This window comes from Caenorhabditis remanei, chromosome IV (assembly GCF_010183535.1).
Source record: "Caenorhabditis remanei strain PX506 chromosome IV, whole genome shotgun sequence".
NCBI classification, from domain to species: Eukaryota; Metazoa; Nematoda; class Chromadorea; order Rhabditida; family Rhabditidae; genus Caenorhabditis; species Caenorhabditis remanei.
In genome coordinates this window covers 254609-276125 of record NC_071331.1, presented here as the reverse complement: position 1 = coordinate 276125, position 21517 = coordinate 254609, and the positions used below count along the sequence as shown (strand labels likewise).

At 36.7% G+C, this 21517-nt stretch overlaps 8 protein-coding genes across 8 annotated transcripts; 4 read left to right on the top strand and 4 right to left on the bottom strand.

Annotated features, from left to right (window-relative positions):
• Window positions 1-1524: 1524 nt before the first annotated feature.
• On the top strand, window positions 1525-2550 carry GCK72_012020 (uncharacterized protein; the record flags this gene model as incomplete). The annotated part of the gene is made up of 2 exons (XM_003103395.2): window positions 1525-1744; window positions 2390-2550. 2 exons carry the CDS (start codon window positions 1525-1527, stop codon window positions 2548-2550), a joined length of 381 nt encoding a protein of 126 aa, XP_003103443.2.
• A 226-nt stretch (window positions 2551-2776) lies between these two features.
• GCK72_012019 (uncharacterized protein) lies at window positions 2777-3866 on the top strand (the record flags this gene model as incomplete). Its single annotated transcript, XM_003103478.2, has 5 exons — window positions 2777-2941; window positions 3147-3255; window positions 3303-3516; window positions 3567-3656; window positions 3704-3866. The coding sequence occupies 5 exons, from the start codon at window positions 2777-2779 to the stop codon at window positions 3864-3866; spliced, it is 741 nt and encodes a 246-aa protein (XP_003103526.2).
• A 1146-nt stretch (window positions 3867-5012) lies between these two features.
• GCK72_012018 (uncharacterized protein) lies at window positions 5013-5903 on the bottom strand (the record flags this gene model as incomplete). The annotated part of the gene is made up of 3 exons (XM_003103519.2): window positions 5013-5497; window positions 5605-5716; window positions 5766-5903. The coding sequence occupies 3 exons, from the start codon at window positions 5901-5903 to the stop codon at window positions 5013-5015; spliced, it is 735 nt and encodes a 244-aa protein (XP_003103567.2).
• A 543-nt stretch (window positions 5904-6446) lies between these two features.
• GCK72_012017 (uncharacterized protein) lies at window positions 6447-7942 on the bottom strand (the record flags this gene model as incomplete). Its single annotated transcript, XM_003103389.2, has 6 exons — window positions 6447-6681; window positions 6729-6796; window positions 6844-6951; window positions 7094-7312; window positions 7359-7552; window positions 7903-7942. 6 exons carry the CDS (start codon window positions 7940-7942, stop codon window positions 6447-6449), a joined length of 864 nt encoding a protein of 287 aa, XP_003103437.2.
• Window positions 7943-8256: 314 nt separating this feature from the next.
• GCK72_012016 (uncharacterized protein) lies at window positions 8257-9137 on the top strand (the record flags this gene model as incomplete). Its single annotated transcript, XM_003103507.2, has 4 exons — window positions 8257-8385; window positions 8436-8639; window positions 8688-8845; window positions 8888-9137. The coding sequence occupies 4 exons, from the start codon at window positions 8257-8259 to the stop codon at window positions 9135-9137; spliced, it is 741 nt and encodes a 246-aa protein (XP_003103555.2).
• A 763-nt stretch (window positions 9138-9900) lies between these two features.
• GCK72_012015 (uncharacterized protein) lies at window positions 9901-12588 on the bottom strand (the record flags this gene model as incomplete). The annotated part of the gene is made up of 8 exons (XM_053728797.1): window positions 9901-10150; window positions 10194-10357; window positions 10597-10803; window positions 10850-10894; window positions 11701-11983; window positions 12027-12187; window positions 12231-12434; window positions 12484-12588. The coding sequence occupies 8 exons, from the start codon at window positions 12586-12588 to the stop codon at window positions 9901-9903; spliced, it is 1419 nt and encodes a 472-aa protein (XP_053583569.1).
• Window positions 12589-13826: 1238 nt separating this feature from the next.
• Window positions 13827-14731, bottom strand: GCK72_012014 (uncharacterized protein; the record flags this gene model as incomplete). Its single annotated transcript, XM_053728796.1, has 5 exons — window positions 13827-13968; window positions 14015-14199; window positions 14249-14440; window positions 14490-14623; window positions 14671-14731. 5 exons carry the CDS (start codon window positions 14729-14731, stop codon window positions 13827-13829), a joined length of 714 nt encoding a protein of 237 aa, XP_053583568.1.
• Window positions 14732-19722: 4991 nt separating this feature from the next.
• On the top strand, window positions 19723-21479 carry GCK72_012013 (uncharacterized protein; the record flags this gene model as incomplete). The annotated part of the gene is made up of 10 exons (XM_053728795.1): window positions 19723-19768; window positions 19825-20109; window positions 20160-20192; window positions 20239-20292; window positions 20336-20416; window positions 20510-20628; window positions 20680-20853; window positions 20909-21001; window positions 21047-21120; window positions 21170-21479. 10 exons carry the CDS (start codon window positions 19723-19725, stop codon window positions 21477-21479), a joined length of 1269 nt encoding a protein of 422 aa, XP_053583567.1.
• Window positions 21480-21517: the final 38 nt, after the last annotated feature.

Below are 21517 nucleotides of genomic sequence, written 5' to 3'. Positions count from 1 at the left end.
AAAACACACCTTCCTTTGTAAGATTCTCCATCGTAAACATACATGACATCCAATAACTTAAAAAGCAGTACATCATTACCGAATAGTGTGATCTTCATTATATAACTCGAGGCTTGTGATTGACTATCAATTATTTGGCGGATAGTCGAGCTTCCTTGTAAACTTTCTGAATCAATCAAGGTACCAACGTCTGCTTTGACTGAGAATGTAGTGATGTTTTTTGGGGTTGCTGCAAAAGATATATTATGAATACACAAATGACAGGTAATGCTTTAAATTATGAAAAATAGAGTTTGCAACTTGTTTTTAACTTTTAAATTAAAAAACTCACAGTCCTGAACCGAAATCGAAATAAAGAACATGTCGTCAGCGGTCTTCTTTGGCAGATCTATAACGATTGTGAAACTTGTGGGACCCAAAGTATATTTATTATCAGCAGTGATTCTGAAAGAGAACAAATGAGCAAAACATGTGAAAATGTACAACTAACGGATAACTCTGGAGGCCTCCGAAATCACTTTGTTGATTCAACCAAATCTTGTTGTTGCCCGTCAACGAAATACCCAAAGTTTGAACATTTGGCTTGAAATATTTTGGAACAGTGAACTGAAAGTGGGGAAGAATAATAATACAATTGTTCTGGGATAAAAATCTTACAGTGTATGTGCATTTCTTTGTTGCTAAATCAGTTTTATCGGATTGGATCGTAAAGTTAGTGTTAGTTGCATTGAAATCTACTTGTTGAGTGGAACATTCTGAAATTTTTGAAATTGAAAAGGAGAATCCTTTTTATGAAGCCTCACCCAACGTATATGAATACTTGAAAAATAGAAATAAAACTATGCAAGATCGAATAGAGAAACTCATGATGATAGAAACTAATGAAACAACTCAAGAATGATACGACTGTGCAGGTTCAAACAGCCATTAAGTATCGATTAGATGCAAAAAAGAGAGAGAGACGTCAGACAAAAATTGATAATAACCTCTCAATTTTTAATCTTTTAAACTATTCCGTTTTCAGACTAGAAGAGGTGAAAGTTTGAATAGTGATTAATATAGAAAAAAGTGATGGAGAAGAGAGGGGAGGGTGTTATCAGTTTGAAAAAGAAGTGTTTGTATAAGGAGACTCAATGACGAGGGTTGACGAGAGAGAATGGAGAAGAAGAAGAAGAACGGTGTGGAAACATGACATTCTGGAATGAAATTAATGAAACGTTGGAGAATAAAATATGCTGACTAATAGTAAGAACACTAAAAAGATCGATGATAAGTCATTTCGACTTTTCAAATTTAGAGCTTGTATGCTGAAAGGATTGATTTTTGGAAGAAGTGATTGTGTTCTGTACTTTTAAACTTTTGAAAATTTGAAAACTGTTTTACACTTGAATCATCTAAAAAGGGGCAGATTTTTATATCATAGAGATATCAACTAATTTCATGCTTGAATAAATCTCGTCGTATCATCATGATAGGTGTCATTGTTAACGAAAGTGCGATATCCGTTTTCAATTCTTTGAGAAAATGACATCTTTTGTAGACAATCAGTCTCTGACAAACTATCTGATTATCGACTATGATTCTGAAACTGATTTTGAAGATGACGACGATTATGATGTTTTCATGGTGAATAACATTTCTGGAGTTTCAACCGAGAAACCAAGAAAAGTTAGAAAATGTATGAAGAGAGGATTCGTCTGCTGCTTCAAAACTATAAAATACACGTTTTTGTGTTGTCGTTGTGGTGAGTTGTTTCCTGTTAAGGTTCGACGTGTTTTATGGAGTCACGATGAGGCCCACGCTACTTATGCACTCACAGCAGTGCGAGACGTGAGGTCTGCATATTCGAATTTTTTCCGAATCGTGTTGCGAGCGCGTCACGGTTTATATTTAAAGATACAATAAGTAAACGTACAATTTGGATTTGGCACTCAGCCAAGACTTTTTCAGGCACCGTGCCAACAGTTGTGTGACGGAGCGCGTTTCCGCGACCTTACGCCTCGCACTGATGTGCGTACTCTATAAAAGCATGGTCCGCATTACGCGATTGTGAACATTAGAAACTATTTTTCTACAGAAAAGTTTTGGATACGTGAAAGTGTTAAACTTCCACGTAATCTCTGATTAGAGCGTGTTCGCATAGGTAGCCTGGACCTCACGGAGTCTCACAGTTCTGTTAGGGAACAACCGGTGGTAAGTCATTCCATAACCGTGATGTTTCCGGAAGTGTCTTCTTATCAAAACGGAAACCTAGAAGAACTATTTCTCACTAGATTTCATTTTTACGTAAGGAGCTAAATCTCAAATCAAATCAGTTAAGGACTGCCACCGAGCAATCTAATCTCTGAACTAATTCCTTACTTCTGACTCTCAATATCTATTTTTACAGTAATCGTCTGGAGATGCTTATGGCTATTCGTGATTCTTCTGATTGGAATGCTTGTTTTTGTCTGCTTTTATTATGACGATGTTCGGAAAGTTGTTCAATTCATTTATATTGTCATTGATACATCCATTCATCTCTATAAAAGACTAGACGATCAGAATTAATAGGAATTACTCTGCTTGAACTCTGCTTGCTTGTTTCGTTCAAAAAGAAAATTCTAGAAAAATCAGGATTGTTCCGAAGACCAAGTTGCACCTCCATAAACCTCTCTCTTCATTTTTCTCTTGTTTCTGCAATAAACCATTCCTCCACCCGCACAGCTTTTTCATCATATAAAAAGGTTTCGTTTCGATATGAACAAGGTGTTTTATACCCGTCACACTTCTTCAAATGAAGCTGTTTCTCCTTTCTACCGTAGCTCTCTTTGTGTCCGTTTATGCTATTGGATTCACGGGAAATGGTGGAGGTGGTAATGGTGGTAATGGTGGGACACCGGAATGTCCATTTGCATACAAATTATTCAAACGACCGAATGGACGATACTGGTGTATGAAGGTATGTGTTTTCGAAGCCGGGGTGTAAATGATAATGTGCAACTTGCGACTCATTCTTATCTGCTCTCGTATTAAATGGAAAATTGTGGCCGCGTGGCGCAATGGATAACGCGTCTGCCTACGGAGCAGAAGATTGTAGGTTCGAATCCTGCCGTGGTCGAGACGTTTTGAATTTTATTTTTTAAACAAATGTTGCATTTTTACAGTATTTCCCCGGAAACGAGACCTTCTTTGGAGCCGAGAAGATTTGCAGATGTCAGGGTGGTGCTTCGTTGTCTGGAATCGAAAACTACAAAGAGTTGTCGTATGTTCTTGGTGAGTACGATAAAAATATATAAATTTTAAAATCTGTAATGTTTCAGGAGAAAGTGAAAAATCATTCGAGAGCATCGGAATCAAGACCGGAGGAGTTTGGGTGGGAGCCTACCGTAGAAAGGATTGTCGTGTTGAGAATATGGCAACGAAACCAGAGTGTACCAAAGAGTATCAATACCAGTGGACTGACCGTAATACAATGGGAAATGATATGTGGAAGACTAGATGGACTGAGGGTGCACCACACAACAACAAAGTCGGGTAAGGTTTCAGAACGAATCTGGTCTCGTGAACTCATCTAGATTTTTCAGAACCCATCAAGAGTTCTGTGTTCAATTGCAAGTCAGCATCGACCCAGCTATTCTCAACAAGAATCTCACTGGATTCTTCGATAACCGAGTGTATGTTTCATTTCCGACTAGTCTACCCTAACCATGACAAATTTCAGATGCGTTCACCCAGATGGAGAGACTCAATTCCCAACAGAAGGATTCGTTTGTGGAAGACCTCCAAAGTTCACGGGTGATTCTTATTATGGCGCCGGCGGCGGAAACGGAGTCGGCGGCGGAGTGATCATTATTGGAGCAGGAAAGCCAACCAAGAAACCTTAAATACTTTTCTTTCTTTTTCTCCTCGTTAAGACTAGAAATAAAACTGACTTCTGTGATTTTTATAGCTAATGTTAAAAAATGTGTGTGAAAGGGCAGGTATACCAGCAGGGCAAAGCGAAAGATGCGCAACGAACAGATTTGTATTTTTCCGAGTCGCTTTGCGTGCGCGTCGCGAACAATATTGAAAGATACGACAAATAAACGTGAACATCCTTGGCACTGTGCCAAACTTGAATATGTCTTTTTACTTGTTTTGGCACTGCCCAACCGTTGTGCGACGGAGCGCGTTTCCTCGACCTTACGCCTCGCACTGGTGTGCTGTATTCTAACAGCTGCAAGTATACTCAATTTTTACATTGGAACTTAGAAAATGCTCAAAGTATTACTGAAGTTCTTCCTATTTCACCTTGCCTATTCGATCTCATCATGGTTAACCATCATGCTGTTCTCCACATTTACCACTTTTGGACTCCAACTAATAAATGCATACTTGCAAATTTTCGGCCCGGTAGAGAATTTTCAAGGCCCGGCTTCAAAAAAAAGGTACCTATTTTTTACCAAATTTTTTGAATTTTTTTGAAATTTTACATTAAAAATTTCAATTTTTTGATGCATAACTATATTTTGATTGAATTCTGAAGTATAGTCTAAAATTCGACCTTTTTAGGAAAAAATTCAAAAAAATTCAAAAAAACATTTTCAGTTCAAAATTTTCAGCCGGGCCTGGAAATTCTCGTCACGGCCGGCCCGGCCCGTTGCAAGTATGAATAAATGAAATGAAACTCTTGTTGGATACCGTACTTTCCATTTTTCAAATCGACTTGATATTCAAAAAATGTTTCGCTGACTTTATTTTGAGTGCTACACACAAGGGCTGGGCAAATTATTTGACCACGTTTTAAGTTCACCGTGACCGCACAACTTTGTTCACTGAATTGAGTCACCTAATGTAAGAATTGGTAATTAAAAGCAGCCGAGAATATTTTGAACAGATTGATCAACTTTTACAAAAGATATCAAACATTCAAAATAAAAATTCAAATAATTTGCCCAGCCCTGCTACACACCATTTCTGAAAAATTTCAAAAAATAACGGTTTATGTTTATTATTATCAGGCCAACTTTCAATTATTCAATACGATAACTTCAGTTCTTCTTCTTTTCTGGCTTTCCAGCTCCAATAACCACCATTTCTCCACCTCCGAATCCGTATCCACCATCACCACCTCCATATCCTGTATTGTATCCACCTCCATAATCATTTCCTGGATAAGCTGGTTTCACTCCACAAACATATCCAACTGATGTCATGATTGGAGTTGTTCCAGTCGTTAGAAGACAATTCTTGGCGATAGTCTTTCCAGATGCATCCACGTTGTCTCCAGAACTCTCTGTTGACACAAGGATAGCACCGCAATCGTCTCCGGCATTATTAGTTGGCTGGTTGTCGGCCCAGTTTTGGAAAATGAATGTCTTGCAGGTATGTTGGTCGGTGAATTGGAACAATTTCTCATCGTGACAGTTGACATCTGACGACGTGGCTCCAGATGGGCATTCCTTGCGTCTGTATGCTCCAATCCAGATGGCTCCGTTTTTGTCTTGGATTTTATCGAGAACTTCTTGACCTTGTCCTGTAATCAAACAACTTGTTGATGTGAAAATATGTAGTTGTTTAACTAATTTGAAGAAATCTTTGAAAGTAGTCAATAAAAAAACTCTTTTTTTAATATAAACTTACCCTCAACCCATTGTTTCTCTGATGAGGATTCAATTCCAGACAAATGTGCTCCCTTTGTAGTGCATCGACACTCACGTTCAGCTTCCCACCATGTCATGTTCCCTGGGAATACCTGAATAAATTAAGAATGAATGCTAATTAAGAATTGTAAGTGGTCAAACCTTCATACACCATGGTCCATTAGTTCTGTCTTCAAACTTCTTCCATCCTTCGGGACACACTGGTTTATCGATACAAGGTGCCATCATTGCTTGAATTGCCACAAAGACAACGGATAATATCAGAATACTACGAATCATGACGTGGCAAGAGAAGTAGAAGAATTGAAACTTGCTGGTTCGAAGTCGCCTTGTGATCGAGCTTTATATGATACTCATGTAGTTTTATGATCCTTCATTTCATCGCGGTGACTTTTATTGCATCTTTTTCTCCCCGTTCTGCTTTCCTCACGGTTTTCGGTGAGGGGCTTTTTTTAACTGTGTTTCAATATTTTAAAATGTGAGTACCTACTAACTAGGGAACGTCATGGACTCAATCTGGAGATATAGGACGTGACCTATATTGTTGGAGAGCGGGGAAAACGCTGATTCCAAATAAATACTCAGTTTTTGCACTTGACGTCTAGTTTTTGAGAAAAACGAGGTAAAAGTTTGGACCCACCATCCCGACGTCTGGAAAATATCGGTAGCGTGGTGATAGTGTACGTCAGGAAGGTAATCACTCGCCAGGCGTCCAAACCTTGACCTCGTTTTTCTCGATACTAGGCCTCAAGGGCGAAAACAGTCAATATTTGGAATCAGTGTTTTCCCAGCTTTCCAACGATATAGGTCATCAATTTTATTTCAACGATATCTGAACAGAAAAGCAGTCATAATCATAAAAACCAAGAGCACATTTAATTGTGAAGAGGAGTCAAATTCGAATTCAGGCATTGGAGCAGGAGCCAATTTGGAAGTAGTCGGTGGAACACACATATCTCCTTCATCAATCGTTCCATCTATATTCTCAATGAATTCACAAAACGTTGGACACTGAGTACATGGAACTCCTTTCTTGTAGAGCAATTTTCTCTGTCCACTGAAAGTAGTTCACTTGCTCGGATATCATACTGCTGAAATGCTTACTCTCTCACAAAACATATCGCATATTCATTGAACGCGCATCCAAACTCATAACGATCAGCGAAGAATACCTTAAATGAGTTTGGTTGTAGAATTTCAAAACTGTTTGGAAACCCACATCGAGCGGACCCGAATTATCTTCGATATTAAATGTTATATCGGGAAATTTTCCAGACATGTTAAGGAATTGAGAGAATCCCCAAATTATGAATATCAATGCTTGTAGCTGAAACATTCGGAAGTTTCAAAAAGTTAGTTTAGAATGGTTGACAATAAATGGAGATGGGCGGTGTGATCATATCTTGGCTGGCTTGATCTAGTCCAGGAAACAACCATCCCTCGATTTTAAGAAATCCATGAAAACTTACAGCAGTTTTAAATCCACTTAATATCTTTTTGATGCCGTCCGGAATATCGGCAATATGGTGTTTCTTCAAAAACTTATCAACAACATCACTGATATCGTACAGCCAATAGAATCCTCTGTATCCTTCAATATTCTTGTTTCCGTACAATCCGGATTCGGAAGTCAAATCCAACTCCGCCAGATTTTTTTCAGCCATTTCCTCCAGATGACGACTCCATTTCTGAATTTATTCTAGAAATGTGATGTTCTTTCTCTTGAAGACCTACCATTCTATACATGTTTCCAGCTGGACCGAGACTTGGCAAATCTAGCCCAAGCAAGTCTTTTACGTTATTGAGTAGGCCAGATGCTAGAATCCTTCGTGCTTCATTTATATTTTTCAATAAGAAACGTCCTTGGTGATTACTCTTCTTTTTTATTTGAGTTTGATTGGTTGAGTTTTGGATTTGAAGGTAAGCGTCTGAAATTTGATTTTCTTACTATTAGAAGATCAGAAATTGTCTAAAAACTATAAATCTTTTGGTCTAAAACTAGGAATGTGTTGTCCTGTTTCACACAAGCTATCCAGAACCAGAATCGTCTGATTTGAGTCTAATGGATACAGATTACTGTTGAAAAATATCGAAACTTTTTAATCCTATAATAAGAGGTCTAATTCATTCTAGTTTTAACTTGGACTACTCTGATTACAGTAGCGATTAAAGCAAATTATAAAATTGACAATGCTATTTTTCAGATAAAATACTGGAGAACTGCAGCGAAATTTTCAAAAACTACTTATTACAATCAGGTCGTATACAGAACACTTACGGACAAAACAAATGAGGAAGAACAGAAAACACACTTTCATTCTTTATGGTACTAAAAATAATACGTTTGGTTTTGTTATCATGTTCATCAATCTTAGCAGTTTTTCTGAACTAAATGTTAGTTACACGTAGTGATAAGATCAAATCGGAAGATATCGGAAAAGAAATTCATTTATTTTGAGCACCGCTAAAGAATCGAAATGAGAACACTACCAGTGTTTCTTTTATTGCTTCTGGTCACAAGTATGTTCAGTTTTCAATCTGTTTCATTTAAGATAGTGTTACAGTTACTGAAACGGAAGATGCAAATGTAAACTTTTTCAATTTTCGAGTAAAAGTACTCGAGCAGTTCAACATGGTTCGTCGGATTTTTGCAGCCGGTGATATTGCCAAGATCTACCAACTTATAAAAAAAGCCGGAGTCTTACTTGGAGCAGACCTGCCTGATGGGTTGTTGGGCCCAGCTGCTGATATGTATCAACTGGTAAGGTTTTATTCTTCAATAATTATTGTCTAAAATTTATGCATAAGCAGAAATGGAGTCGCCGCTTGGAGCAGGTTAGTTACGAGTACATGGAAACAGTGAAGGACAAGCCCAAGGATCCTAGAAATTCAATACATTACAAGAATTACATTGGGTTCTTCTGGATTGGAAATATTCTTAATTTATTGAAAGATGCACTAGAAATCATCCCTTTTGGTAAAGTAAAAGACGCTATTAAGTCAATCTTAGAATACGTGAGCGCCCTTCAAAAACCTTTTAAAAAGTCGCTAAATTTCTTTCAGGTAGAAGTAATTGTCATACTTGTTTGGATGTTAATCACAATACCAAAAAAAGAAATTAAAGAAGGAGATAACTTCGGACCAGCCGAAGCAATTTTCGCTGAACGATATGAGATCGGGTGCTGGTCTGATCCGTGGTTTTCTGTTTGTTTCTTGGATCGGTCAGTTTCTCATTAAGTTACCGATTTTAACTGAGTTTTCAGAATTCCATTTCGTAAGCGTCCATTCAAACTGGGGCCTGCGTGCACTCTTTGCTCTACTCATTGTGAATTTTGGCAACAAATGGATAAAACTATAGAGGAAGGAGATTTGTGTGTGCCACCACAGCCTCATCAGGAGAAAATGTTAGAAGTTGTTACGGAGGCTGCCAAAAACTCAGCAATCATGAGTAATATGGGTCGTGTATGGATATTTTTATTGATTCTTATTCTAGTTTTGAGTATTCGAAAATGAACGTGTTCCGACTATTAATTGACCAATTGTAACAGGTTCATCCACAGTATAAAGTATCTCATAGAGAAACTGGTGAACATTGCTTTGTAACTTGAAGTCTCGAAGCGAAACCTAATTTTTTTCCACTTGCCGATCATTTTTTATCTTCACCCTAGCTTCGGATATGAACATTGAATGCAGCGTTTCAAGAAGGAACTAATCAGGGTTTAGCGGAATTCCGCCTTTAAGGATTTTTTTCGCTTTCCGTCTTGAGGATATCAGTTTTAAAAATTTGTTCGCCTACTCGAAATTAACTGATATTTTTATAGGGTTTTCTCGGCAAAGCTATCAGTTTTTACAAAAAAATGAAGTTTAACACAAACATACCGTAAAACCTCTAATGCTCCAGTTGAAAGGGTTTGAAGCACAATATCTTAACTTTCTTAAGAGCTATCAAAGATTTTACAACTAAAGAAATATTTTATAAATATTCAGATGTATTTTGTCCGTTGACAATGATTTGATAACTCTTTTGAGAAAGAAGATGTACCGCATTACATAAATATGCTTTGCAGGGGTCACCTTATCAGAGGTTTCACGATAACCTTTTTAGGGGCTTTTTATTACAAAATAAAACCAAAACCGTCTTCCAAAAGATGTCATTTTATTCTACCTTTCTTTTTTTGACACCTTTTTCAGTCCGCCCTTTCAAAAACCGCATTCCGCTCAACTCTGGAACGATTGTATGTATTTACTTGTCTTCCCTTCCACGTGAGTTCTTTATTCAACGACGGAAATTGAAAAAGAGTACGAGAATGAATAAAATCATGATGGAAACCTGCATAGATGCGTTTGTCGTCGCTTCAATTAACTGTTGTTTCTCGGCGATTTGTTTCGTATAAAAATCTTTTGGCGGCACACACAGATCTCCTTCTTCATATTCTCCATCTTTTTCACTCATCCAAAACTCGCATTGTCCTTGGCAGCCAAAGCAAGAAACTCCAACATCAAAAAACCACGGTTGATATTCCATTCTGAATGTAAACGTTGTAGGATCTCTTCTTATTACAAACATACTTCTTCAAAAAGCACACAGAGTATACCCAATTCGAGTGACACCCAATTTCATATCGATCTCCATACAACAGTTCTGCTGCTCCATAATACGTATTTCTTTTGAGAGGGTTCTCTACTTCAAGAGCCGAGATCATTATCCAATACACCATAAGGAATCCTTCTAACTGAAATTAGTTGGATTAAAATGTAAAACGAATCAATAAACATTAGTTTATTTAAAAAAAAGGTGATAATTTAATGATAAATCATAGGCTGTTTCATAGTTATTCTTTTGTTTTTAGGTAGTGATGTGAAGTTGAGTGTTCATAAAGGTGTAGCCAATCCGAGAAGCATAGTCTCGTTTTCAGAAAAGAAAAAAGAATGCAGATGTAACAACCAAATAGAAGAAAAAGAGGGGACTCACCGCATCCATAATATCTTTTGCTATTTTTTTGAACTCGTCAATTGGAATGACTTTTATTGCAAGTTCCAGAATTACTGTTAGGTCTCCAAACCAGTAAAATCCGACGTGGTCTTTGTAATGAATAGAAAATAGCCCACTACTATCATTTGATGGACTATTATCTGTGCTGTATTCGTAGCTAACCAGCTCTAACTGACGACTCCACACCTCAAATTTTAAAAATTTCGCTGCTTAAAATCATAAAATTTCAAACCAATTTATACATTTTTGTGGCTGGCCCAAATAGATCAAGGACTTCCTGGAAAATAAGTTTGAATTGAAATTGCGTTAAAAATTTGGATGATTTACTGTAGGTATCAAGAAGTCAAAAACTTCAACAATTTTTCTGATGTCACCAGACGCTATGAGACGTCGTGCATTGTTCAAGCTATCTAAAGTTTTTTTCCGAAATTGAAGGATGCCGTCGTTTTTTGTATTCATTTCTATAGCTGAAATCACCAACCATTTGTTTTTCACATTAGTTATTTCTACTACTCACAGAAAAACACGAAACATATCAGCACAGGTAAAACACGCATTATCTGATCTGGAGGAACGGAAAATGATTTGAAAATTGGTTTTTCTTTTGCTTTTTCTTTTCTTATCTCAGCTTCATCTGACATTATTTTTTTTGATACTATCTCCTGCGTATAATTTGGTTTACGCGAAAAAGAGCTTCCTTGTCAACGAAAGTATCAATCGAGCAATAATACAAAGCAAAAAAGACATTAAAGTAGCAGAAAGTGAATGAGCCTGAACGCAGGTGGAAGAGTTTTCCACGCGGCCCGTGTAGTCTTTCCGGGCAAGATCGTGTTTTTTCAATTAAAAAAATAAAGAAACTACAAAAAATTGTTTGAAAAAGTGAGAAAATAGAGAAATTGATCAGATATATTGTCAACACGACCGCACTGAAAATCTCTTCTACAAAGGCCTATTTTGAGACAAAGAAACGCAAAGCGTGGCATTTAGAGCAACTTTTTGAATATAGAATTGTCTGAAGTATCATAATCTGAAATAAAAAATATAACAGTTCTCATTTAACTTTCATTTCGCAAACACGTGTACCAAAAGAATTGTGACTAAGATGGCCAACGAAAACAGAATACTTGAGGCTGAAACGAAGAAGTTCGATTTCCAAAATGTTCTTCTCGGTTTTGGTGTCTTCATGCGAATAGTCGATGTAGAAGGAGCAAATGTGTTTACATAATCCGAAAGAGATTCTTTTGGTGGCTCACACAAGTCCCCTTCTTCAATATATCCATTCTCATCTTCATGGAATTCACAATAACCAGTTGTGCAGTTGGTGCACGGCATTCCTCTTTGGTAAAATTGGCCTCCATTTGTACTGCTGAAACAGAAATTGAAGCATACGTACTAAAGTGAACAACTACTTCTCCATCATGCAGACCGTATACATCATTTTTCCGTAACATCCAATTTCATAACGATGAGCGAAAAGAGCGTTTGATGCTCCAAGATCATAGGTGTTAGTTATATGTTTTTCACCTGGATAATTATACAACAACAATACAGCGGTTAATAGTAAATCTATCTGAAATATAAATTATGATTAGGTTAAATTATCAAAGACTTACTATATCCAGCAAAGGTTTCAAAACGTATTTGATTTCTTTTATGGGAATTAATTTTATAACTTCTTCTGCTAGTTTTAATATAGTTCCAGACCAAATGAAGCCTACTAAACCATCTCGATCAATTGCTGTGAATATATTTGTTATGTTAAATCCTTTTTCTTTCATATGTAGGTAAGCATGCTGCTCCAGATGTCTACTCCATTTCTGCAATACATTGTTCGTAAACAACATGAAATGGTTTTGAACAACTGACTAGTTTGTGCATATTTGCAGCAGGTCCAAACTGGAAAAGCTTTTTATCTGATTTTATAAGGTTTATCAAATCAACCATGGGACTTAACGTTCCACCGGCTATCATACTTCGTGCGCCGTTGAATGTGTCCAGGAGTTTTTTACGAAAGTGAAGCATATCACCATCGACAACTGGAAACATTAGTGTGAGATGAACGGAGTATACTTCTTACCTGAGAAAACTATGAGAAAGGGAAGCAGCCATAGAAGTTTCATAATTGTACGATAATGTAAAACCACTTACAATAACTGATTTTGAATCTTATCATCAAAATCTTTTAGTGGAAAAAAAGTACCGATAAGAATCGCGGTTCACGTTTGGAACTGATCACCAAAAAGGTATTATATTTTGCCTTTTTCAGTTGAAAATGGTCAACGTTGAGAGTGTGTCATGGTATACTAACTGTCCTAGAAAATAACTGTTTATGAGCCAAACAGACTAAAATTAGGCTCTATTTTTGTAGTTGACAACTTTTTTGTACGGGCACTCCCTAGCAAGTTACATATCGAAAAAGTAATTTATCCCTCAAATCGACCAATTCCAGTGCAAAATAGTGCGATTTTTGAGCTGTCATCTTATTTATTTATTTATTTATTTATTGAATACGATCGCAAGTATCGTGCAAGGAAGAAAAGAGGACAGAAATATCAAGAGTATAAGCATCGGTGAGGGTTAATCGGGATGTTAAATGTCTAACATAATACAAGAAAGAGCTATCGTAGTGTGATCAATTAGGAGAAGAGTGCAATGAGATAGACGGTCGGTCAGAGCTGACAGAAATGCGGCTAATTTATCAAGTAATTTATCCCTCAAATCGACCAATTCCAGTGCAAAATAGTGCGATTTTTGAGCTGTCATCTTGAAATTAGTATAACTCTATAGGGAGCGCCCGTACAAAAAAATGGCCAACTAAAAAAATGAAGGTCTACATTTGATCTATATGATCCATTAAAAATGTATTCTGTGGGACAATCAGTGTTACCGTAACACCCTCTCAAAGCTGGTCATTTTCAACTGAAAAGCGCAAAATATGATATCATTTTGGCCGGTACTGTATCAAAAGATTGTTATGATAATAATTTTTTGATTTTTGAACTTGATGTGTTATCTGTAATAATGATGCTCTTGAGAAATCGATATAGCGCCTCCTAATTTGTTTATCTCATTTTCGACAGTGCACTCATAATAACCCATCGCATTATTGTCATCAGTTGACCAGATGAAAAGAATAATATTCTAACAATGTTGAATTATTGGAACTATTTATTAAACTCTTATTTATTTATAACTTTATATTTCTAACTTCAGAACAATCCCAATGAAAAAATGACTGCAGAGAAGAAGGATCCAAAGGAAAGTAATCCATTTGCAGACGAGTGACCATACTCCAATGCACGACGTCTGTCGGCTTCTGCCTTCGTAATTGTTCTTCTAGGTTTTGGAACTCTGAATGATAAATCAGTTACTTTAAATAATTTTTTTTTCAAATTACCCTCTAACAAAATGGCACACAATGACTCCTTTCTTCTTTCCATCCTCCTTACAAACACTCATATCACATCCGAAACTGAATGTTCCATCCAATGCTTGACCAACGTCTGCTTTCTCACCGACTGTTTCCTTGTCAAAAACCAAATCGAATTGGTCTGTATAGTAGGCGGCATGCATTATACGAGCCTGTAACAGAATATGGAAATCAACATAGAATTTCTACTCAGAAAACTACCATATCATCAACTTTCTGAAAGTTATCCGCATCTTGACGATATCTTTCACGAGCCTTTGCATTCAGTTGATTAGAAGTGATCTCACTAACAAAAAATGTTTCTGTTAGATTGTGAGCAATTGTTGTTTTACGATCCTTCGGACACTCACTGGCACGTTTTTTCGCGGGAAGAAACAGAGACTCATCAAGACTCTAGAAAGAAGATTATGAGTGATTCAATAGATCAATGAAAGGAAATTACCAATCTCAACAAGCTATTCAATGGATTGGTGTGGTTGGCAGTTGCAAAACAGTCAAGTAAGTGGAAGTAGGCGATGTTGGTGACAACTGCAGAGGTCGCCGGATAACGTTTTGGCTCTTCACCAAGGCAATGGCCTGAAAATGGGTATGAGTCGTTGGAAGAGGCTTTAGAAAAAAGTTACCTGCGAGCATGAACACGTAGAATAGAAGACTGACGACGGAGACTTTGCGCAAAGTCTTCATTGTTGTTTCGGCAGGTGGGGGGAAATGGTTCGTTTCGACAAACTTGATTTGAGGACTGATTATTTTCTGGTGGGAGGAGAGAGGACGTGGCAAAACAATACGCCACGTGTTTGGAAAGTTTTATGGGACACGTCAGCAATTGTCAAAACTATTGTTTCGAAGAAAAAGGTCACGCTGATATTGTTTCAGACCATTTTTTTAAACAAACTTTCTTCGTACAGTACTATGAATTGGAAAAAGATAAAAAGTGTTTAATATTGCAATCAAAAATTCATTAACTTTGTTTACAGAGCACAAACTCTTGGGTTAATGAGCAAGGGTAATCTGTCCAAACTCCGCGAGAGAATCCAAAATCTAAACCATTGTTCACCACAGATAGAGCAAACTGGAAACATAAAAATCAGTAAATATTCAATATTTCGTTCAAACTACAAAACCCTTTTTTGTTTTATTTGAGTCTAGCTTGATCATTTTCTACTTCAACTTTTCAAATCCAATCCTCTGATACTCACCACATTACAATACTCTGAATATTGAGTTCCTTGTGCTTTATTTGGTTTTCCAGGAGCCCAGTTGGAATATGAAGATGCTCCAACCCATGCTTGATGAGCTATCGTGCTGTCGTTGTTAGTACTGAATGCCACTGAAAACATTATCTATGACGGAGATTTTACTATTTCTGTAACTAACATCTCATAGCCTCATTCATATCAGCATCTGTTATCACTGCCATTTCTCCTCCAAACGATTGACATCCAAGCTCTGCGGTACTAAAATCAGAAGTTCCTTGGACTATCTGAAATGTTGGTTATTCAAAAAGAAAGAAGACAATTACAATCTCACTCCATAACACCCTCCGTTATAACTAATCCAAAATGGATCACATTTCGGTGAGCAGTCTACTGGACCACTTGGAGCAGCCGTTGTTGTTGTTGCTTTAGTCGTTGTAGTTGGAGTTGTAGTTGTTGTGGTCGAAGTTGTGATAGTTGTTGTAGGTGTAGTAGTAGTTGTTGTAGGAGTCGTCGTTGTTGTGCTAGGTGTTGTTGTGGTTTCTGTTGTAGTGGTTGTGGTTGGAGTCGTGGTAGTTGTTGTGGGAGTAGTTGTTGTGGTTGTAGGGGTTGTTGTGGTAGTTGTAGGAGTTGTAGTCGTTGTAGTTGGTGTTGTAGTTGTTGCAGTTGTAGTTGTTGTCGAGACAGTCGTAGTCTCTGCACACGTGTAACTGGTGTCGTATTTGATGTGAGGAGCGGCTAAAAAAACTTCGTAGTGTTTCTCAAAAACAAAAACCTCAAAACTCACTAGAAGTTGGGTCGTATTTACAAGTGGGTGTCGCTGTATTAGTACCACAATCCCAAATATCATCAAACATTCCCGGCGTGTAAGCGGAATTAAGTTTAAGCAGTGTGGTTACCCAAATCGTCACACAACTCTTCTCAGGGTCTTTCGATCCCGGATATCCAGGCTGCCACCACAAATAATCAACTGGTGTTCCGTCAGTCCAAACGTACGTGGTATTGTCACACTGAATATACAAATTTCAGATTCAACAAAATGAAAAATGAAAATTACACTTCTTCTCAGCCCAACCCAATTGTCCATGTATGGTAACCAACCTCCAGAAACGTAGGTGGCTGAAATAAGTTATGGTTTGACTTAGCTGTAGGGGGCCTCACCTGCAATCCACTGTGCTTCTGCCTGACTATGTATAGAAGTCAAATGGGATCCAGACCTCTGACTGTAACACCAATCTTCCGCGGCGTACCAGGTAGTGTCAGTTGATGAAATCTTCAAAAAGTGATATAAAAGTATTATTTTTGGTGGACATACCTTATAGCACATTCCATTACCACTCCACTGTTTCCATCCAGAATCACAGGCTACGGTTGCGTCTGGAAACTTTTTATCGTCAACTCAACTCAAATAGAGAATCCAACTCACCCATAAGTACTAAATTGTTATTTGACGCATCTGATAAAGCGCCCGAATTGCTTGTATTCAAACCAAGAGTATTAACAATCGCAGCGGATAAAACTTCTGCAAAATGTTTGTTTATGAGTCATAAATTATGAATTTTTAATAATTCTCAAACTTACTATCATTCCCCGTCCCCTTGACTGCTTCCTTATTACTGTTTAAGACGCACTCTCCGAGTCGATCGAGCATGGATCAACAGACCATAGGCACACGAAAAAAGTTGACCATCTCCGATTTGCCTATAATTTTGATCAAAGATAGTATCAAGTGTTCTCAGCAAATAAGGGTACTTTTTGGCCGGGTCCATCAACTGGGTACCTAGGAAAATCAAAAAATCGATATTTTTCGAAAATTTTTCCTGAAGAAGTTAGGAATGAAATCTCAACGGGAAATTATTGTAGACACTATTTTAAGCATTTTTTGTGTTCAGAAGAAAATTCCAGCTCAACACCTTCATTGTGAAAATTTTCAAAATATATGAAATTTTTGGGTTTTTTTCATGAAATCGTTTTTATCTCGTCAGTGACACGAGAAGACGGGATTTTTTATTTTAAATTCGAAATCTACATAAAATTTGGTATTGGAAACATGCTGTCCCTACTCGTAACTCTAGACCCAAAGAAAGATTTTTGGGGAAAAATGAGAAAAACTGCGATTTCAATTTTCAAGTCCTTCCAGTAATTTATTTTTGATGTTTCAAAATAATGGTTTTTTGAAGTTTTTCATTTAATCATGCCATTTTTGTTCAGTTCCGGTACAATTTTCGATCATACCACAAAAAAATTTTCGAAAAAAATGAATTTTTTGATTTCTGAAAATTTTCTCCTGCATTGAACCATTCCGACTGAAATGTTAAGGATAGCATTATAAAACCAGGAGAATATAACTGGAATATTCTTAAGGTTTATAAAAAACTTGATTCCCACTGTCGGCTCACCTTCTACTTACGCGTTCATGATGAAATTCAGCGAAATTTTCAACTTGGGAAGTTGGTGCAACGGTACTTCATACTTGCAACGTTATTTGACAGGGAATTGCGATGAATATGACAGAAATAGTGAGAAAACTGCAAAAATTGATAGATTCAGCAAGATTTACGAAAAAAAAAACTTGAAACGTTTTTTCCTGATATCCATAAAAAGGTCTGACCATTGAACATTTATGAGTCCTAGTTTTTTAAAGCCTTTTTTGTAAATCTTGCTGAATCTATCAATTTTTGCAGTTTTCTCACTATTTCTGTCATATTCATCGCAATTCCCTGTCAAATAACGTTGCAAGTATGAAGTACCGTTGCACCAACTTCCCAAGTTGAAAATTTCGCTGAATTTCATCATGAACGCGTAAGTAGAAGGTGAGCCGACAGTGGGAATCAAGTTTTTTATAAACCTTAAGAATATTCCAGTTATATTCTCCTGATTTTATAATGCTATCCTTAACATTTCAGTCGGAATGGTTCAATGCAGGAGAAAATTTTCAGAAATCAAAAAATTCATTTTTTTCGAAAATTTTTTTGTGGTATGATCGAAAATTGTACCGGAACTGAATAAAAATGGCATGATTGAATGAAAAACTTCAAAAAACCATTATTTTGAAACATCAAAAATAAATTACTGGAAGGACTTGAAAATTGAAATCGCAGTTTTTCTCATTTTTCCCCAAAAATCTTTCTTTGGGTCTAGAGTTACGAGTAGGGACAGCATGTTTCCAATACCAAATTTTATGTAGATTTCGAATTTAAAATAAAAAATCCCGTCTTCTCGTGTCACTGACGAGATAAAAACGATTTCATGAAAAAAACCCAAAAATTTCATATATTTTGAAAATTTTCACAATGAAGGTGTTGAGCTGGAATTTTGTTCTGAACACAAAAAATGATTAAAATAGTGTCTACAATAATTTCCCGTTGAGATTTCATACCTAACTTCTTCAGGAAAAATTTTCGAAAAATATCGATTTTTTGATTTTCCTAGGTACCCAGGTGACGGACCCGGCTAAAAAGTACCCCAGTTTGCTGAGAACACTTGATACTATCATTGATAAAAATTATAGGCAAATCGGAGATGGTCAACTTTTTTCGTGTGCCTATGGGTGATCGAACGAGTCAGAGAGTGCGTCTTAAAAAGTTTTGAACAAGAACGGCTCTTGGATCCAAGTTTCCTGCAGAAACATCTCCAAAATAAATCACAATAAAGAATGTGAAGAACCGCATTGAAACGGAACAAAAAATGACCGATGTAACACCAAATAATTCATGTTTGATCTGTATATCTTCATATAGAAGAAATAGAGACGGCGGGTAATCTCTGCACTTCATTTGTTCGCACCTACCGATTTTGAATCTTTTCGGAGGGATGACAAATCACAAAAAGTTGCGAGAGTTTATCGAAACAGTCTATTTGAACCTGATCATTTGTAAATACGAAGACTCTGACAGAGGTTTAGTGGGTGCTCATAGCCTTTTTTTTGCAAAGTCCACTAATGTGACATCGACGGGGAGAGAGCAAAGTGCGAAGCTAAATGACATGCTTGATTCGACCCATTATGATTTTGTGAAGGGGTCGTTCCCTTTAGTTACTCAATCTTTATCCAATTCCTTCGATCAATGAGTCATACTAGATTTGAATGAAGCTAACATACAGTACCGGCCAAAACTATATCATCTTTTGTCTTTTTCAGAAGAAAATGTCAAACTTTGAGAGTTTTGTCATAGTAAAATTAACTGTCACACAGAACAACTTTTTATGGGAACGATTAGACTTTTTCGAGAAGCTTTGCGTGCGCGTCGCAGTTTATATTGACTTCGCCTCAAAAATACGACAAACAAACGTGAAAATCTTTAACAGTGTTTTTTTGCTCCGTGCCAACCGATGTGCGACGGAGCGCTTTTCGAAAAAACGCTGAACTTTGGTTTTTTGGGAATACTGACACGTGTAAGTTTTCTTATCTGATTAGAAAGGAAGATAAGAATATTGAGAGTTGCTCATAAATAGTACTCAGATTAAAACGACAAGTTTTCAAATATGAGACAAATCTTCATATTGTCGTTGATTTCATTGACATGGCTCGGTTAGTTTATCACATGAAAACACTTTACTTTTTAAACGTTCATCTTTTGATTTCAGGAATACCAACTGTAGATGGAAATCATTTTTTGGAGTCAGGAGATGTTGTCACAATGATAAAATCCGAGTTTCCTTTGACAAAACACGATGCACTCACTCTAGACGAATTGAATACACTCCGACGGCTTATCGCTGATGGATATATTGGAAATATACTCAAGGGTCTTGAAAAATTTATAATAGCTGCAGGAAAAGTAGTTGCATTTATCGAAGATTCAATTGAAAAAGCTTGGGATGCAATTACATTAGTATACACGAAGGTCTCTTCATTCGAAGGCTGGGGAGGTAAAATTCTACTGATTTGCAATTCCTTAACTATATAGTGTACATTTTAGAACTTGCTGTTCAAACTGGTAATATTATTATGGGTAAGTTTTAAAATTTTTTGTCGAAAAAAGGTTGCTTAACATATAGATGTCGCTTTGAGGATCGAGGATGGTGTCACTGAATTGGCAGAAGGATTTATTGGTTTGTCTGTTCTATTCATTATAAAATCATCATTTAATTTAAGATTTTGCTAGTGATGTTGGGGGTGCTATCTCTGATTTTTTCGGAAAAAGGAGACGAAGAAACAAAGACATCAATAACCCTCGTAAGCCGTTTTAAACAACAATCTTTTATCTGAATCATTAGATCGAAGATAAAATTACTAAATGTTATTATGCTAATTCCTATCACGTTTCAGTTGGTCATAGTGGAAACTCTCTCGATTTTCGATACAATACCACAAATATTCCACAAGAAGAAACTGAATTCCATATGCCAAGCAACACATTGGGACCAGCAGCTGACATGAACATTTTGGTATTAATACAATAGTTACCATATTTCGTCAATTACACCTTTACATTTTAGGTATGGAATCGTCGTTTGGCTCAATTGGCATCGATTAAACGAAATCTATTCCATGACGGGCAACGAGATACCGTTTATGAAGGGAAAAAATACAGAATGTTTAAGTTTGGTGGCTATTTGGAATATATAATTGGAAACTTTCTCGGAAAAGTTATTTCGGGGTTTTTCAAATGGGTTTGTTTATTTATTTTGAATGTTTGATGCAATTACATTTATGTCAACCTTGCAGGCAAAAGTGGCATATTATGCATGTTACCTTATTTTGAGTGGAATTGATGCTCCAATTTTCAATAAAGCTGCAATCGAAGACAGTATTCATGAGGTTTGTGTTGACGAAAGTTCAATATATTAGAAAATAATGTTTCAGGCTTTATATGCAAACAGTATGGAAGTTGGTTGTGTAGTGGCCATTCCAGATTCGTATTGTATTATTGGACCAGTGTATTTTTAAAAAGACTATCAATTTTAGCTCATCAACTTCTTTTTCCAGAAAAGACAGACATGACAATATGTTTTATGAACCGGGAAAACCTGCTTCAAAGTGTCATTACGGATCCAATTCTTCATTGTGTACTCCTCCACCCAGTTATTTCTTTGCACTTCGAGACAAATACGAAGGAAGATTGAGACCGAAAATATCGAAATTTGAGATTGTGGACGGATTCAATGCGTCGGATAATTCAACGGTAGATGAGTTTTCTGTCGAGTGGCCAGACGATGACGATGCTTCATTTGGTTTCTCTCCTTTATTCTTTGTTATTCTTTTTCTGATTTCAATTATTTTTGGATTGAACAACTAGCCAGGGCTATCGAGAATAAAATTTATTAGATTTATTAT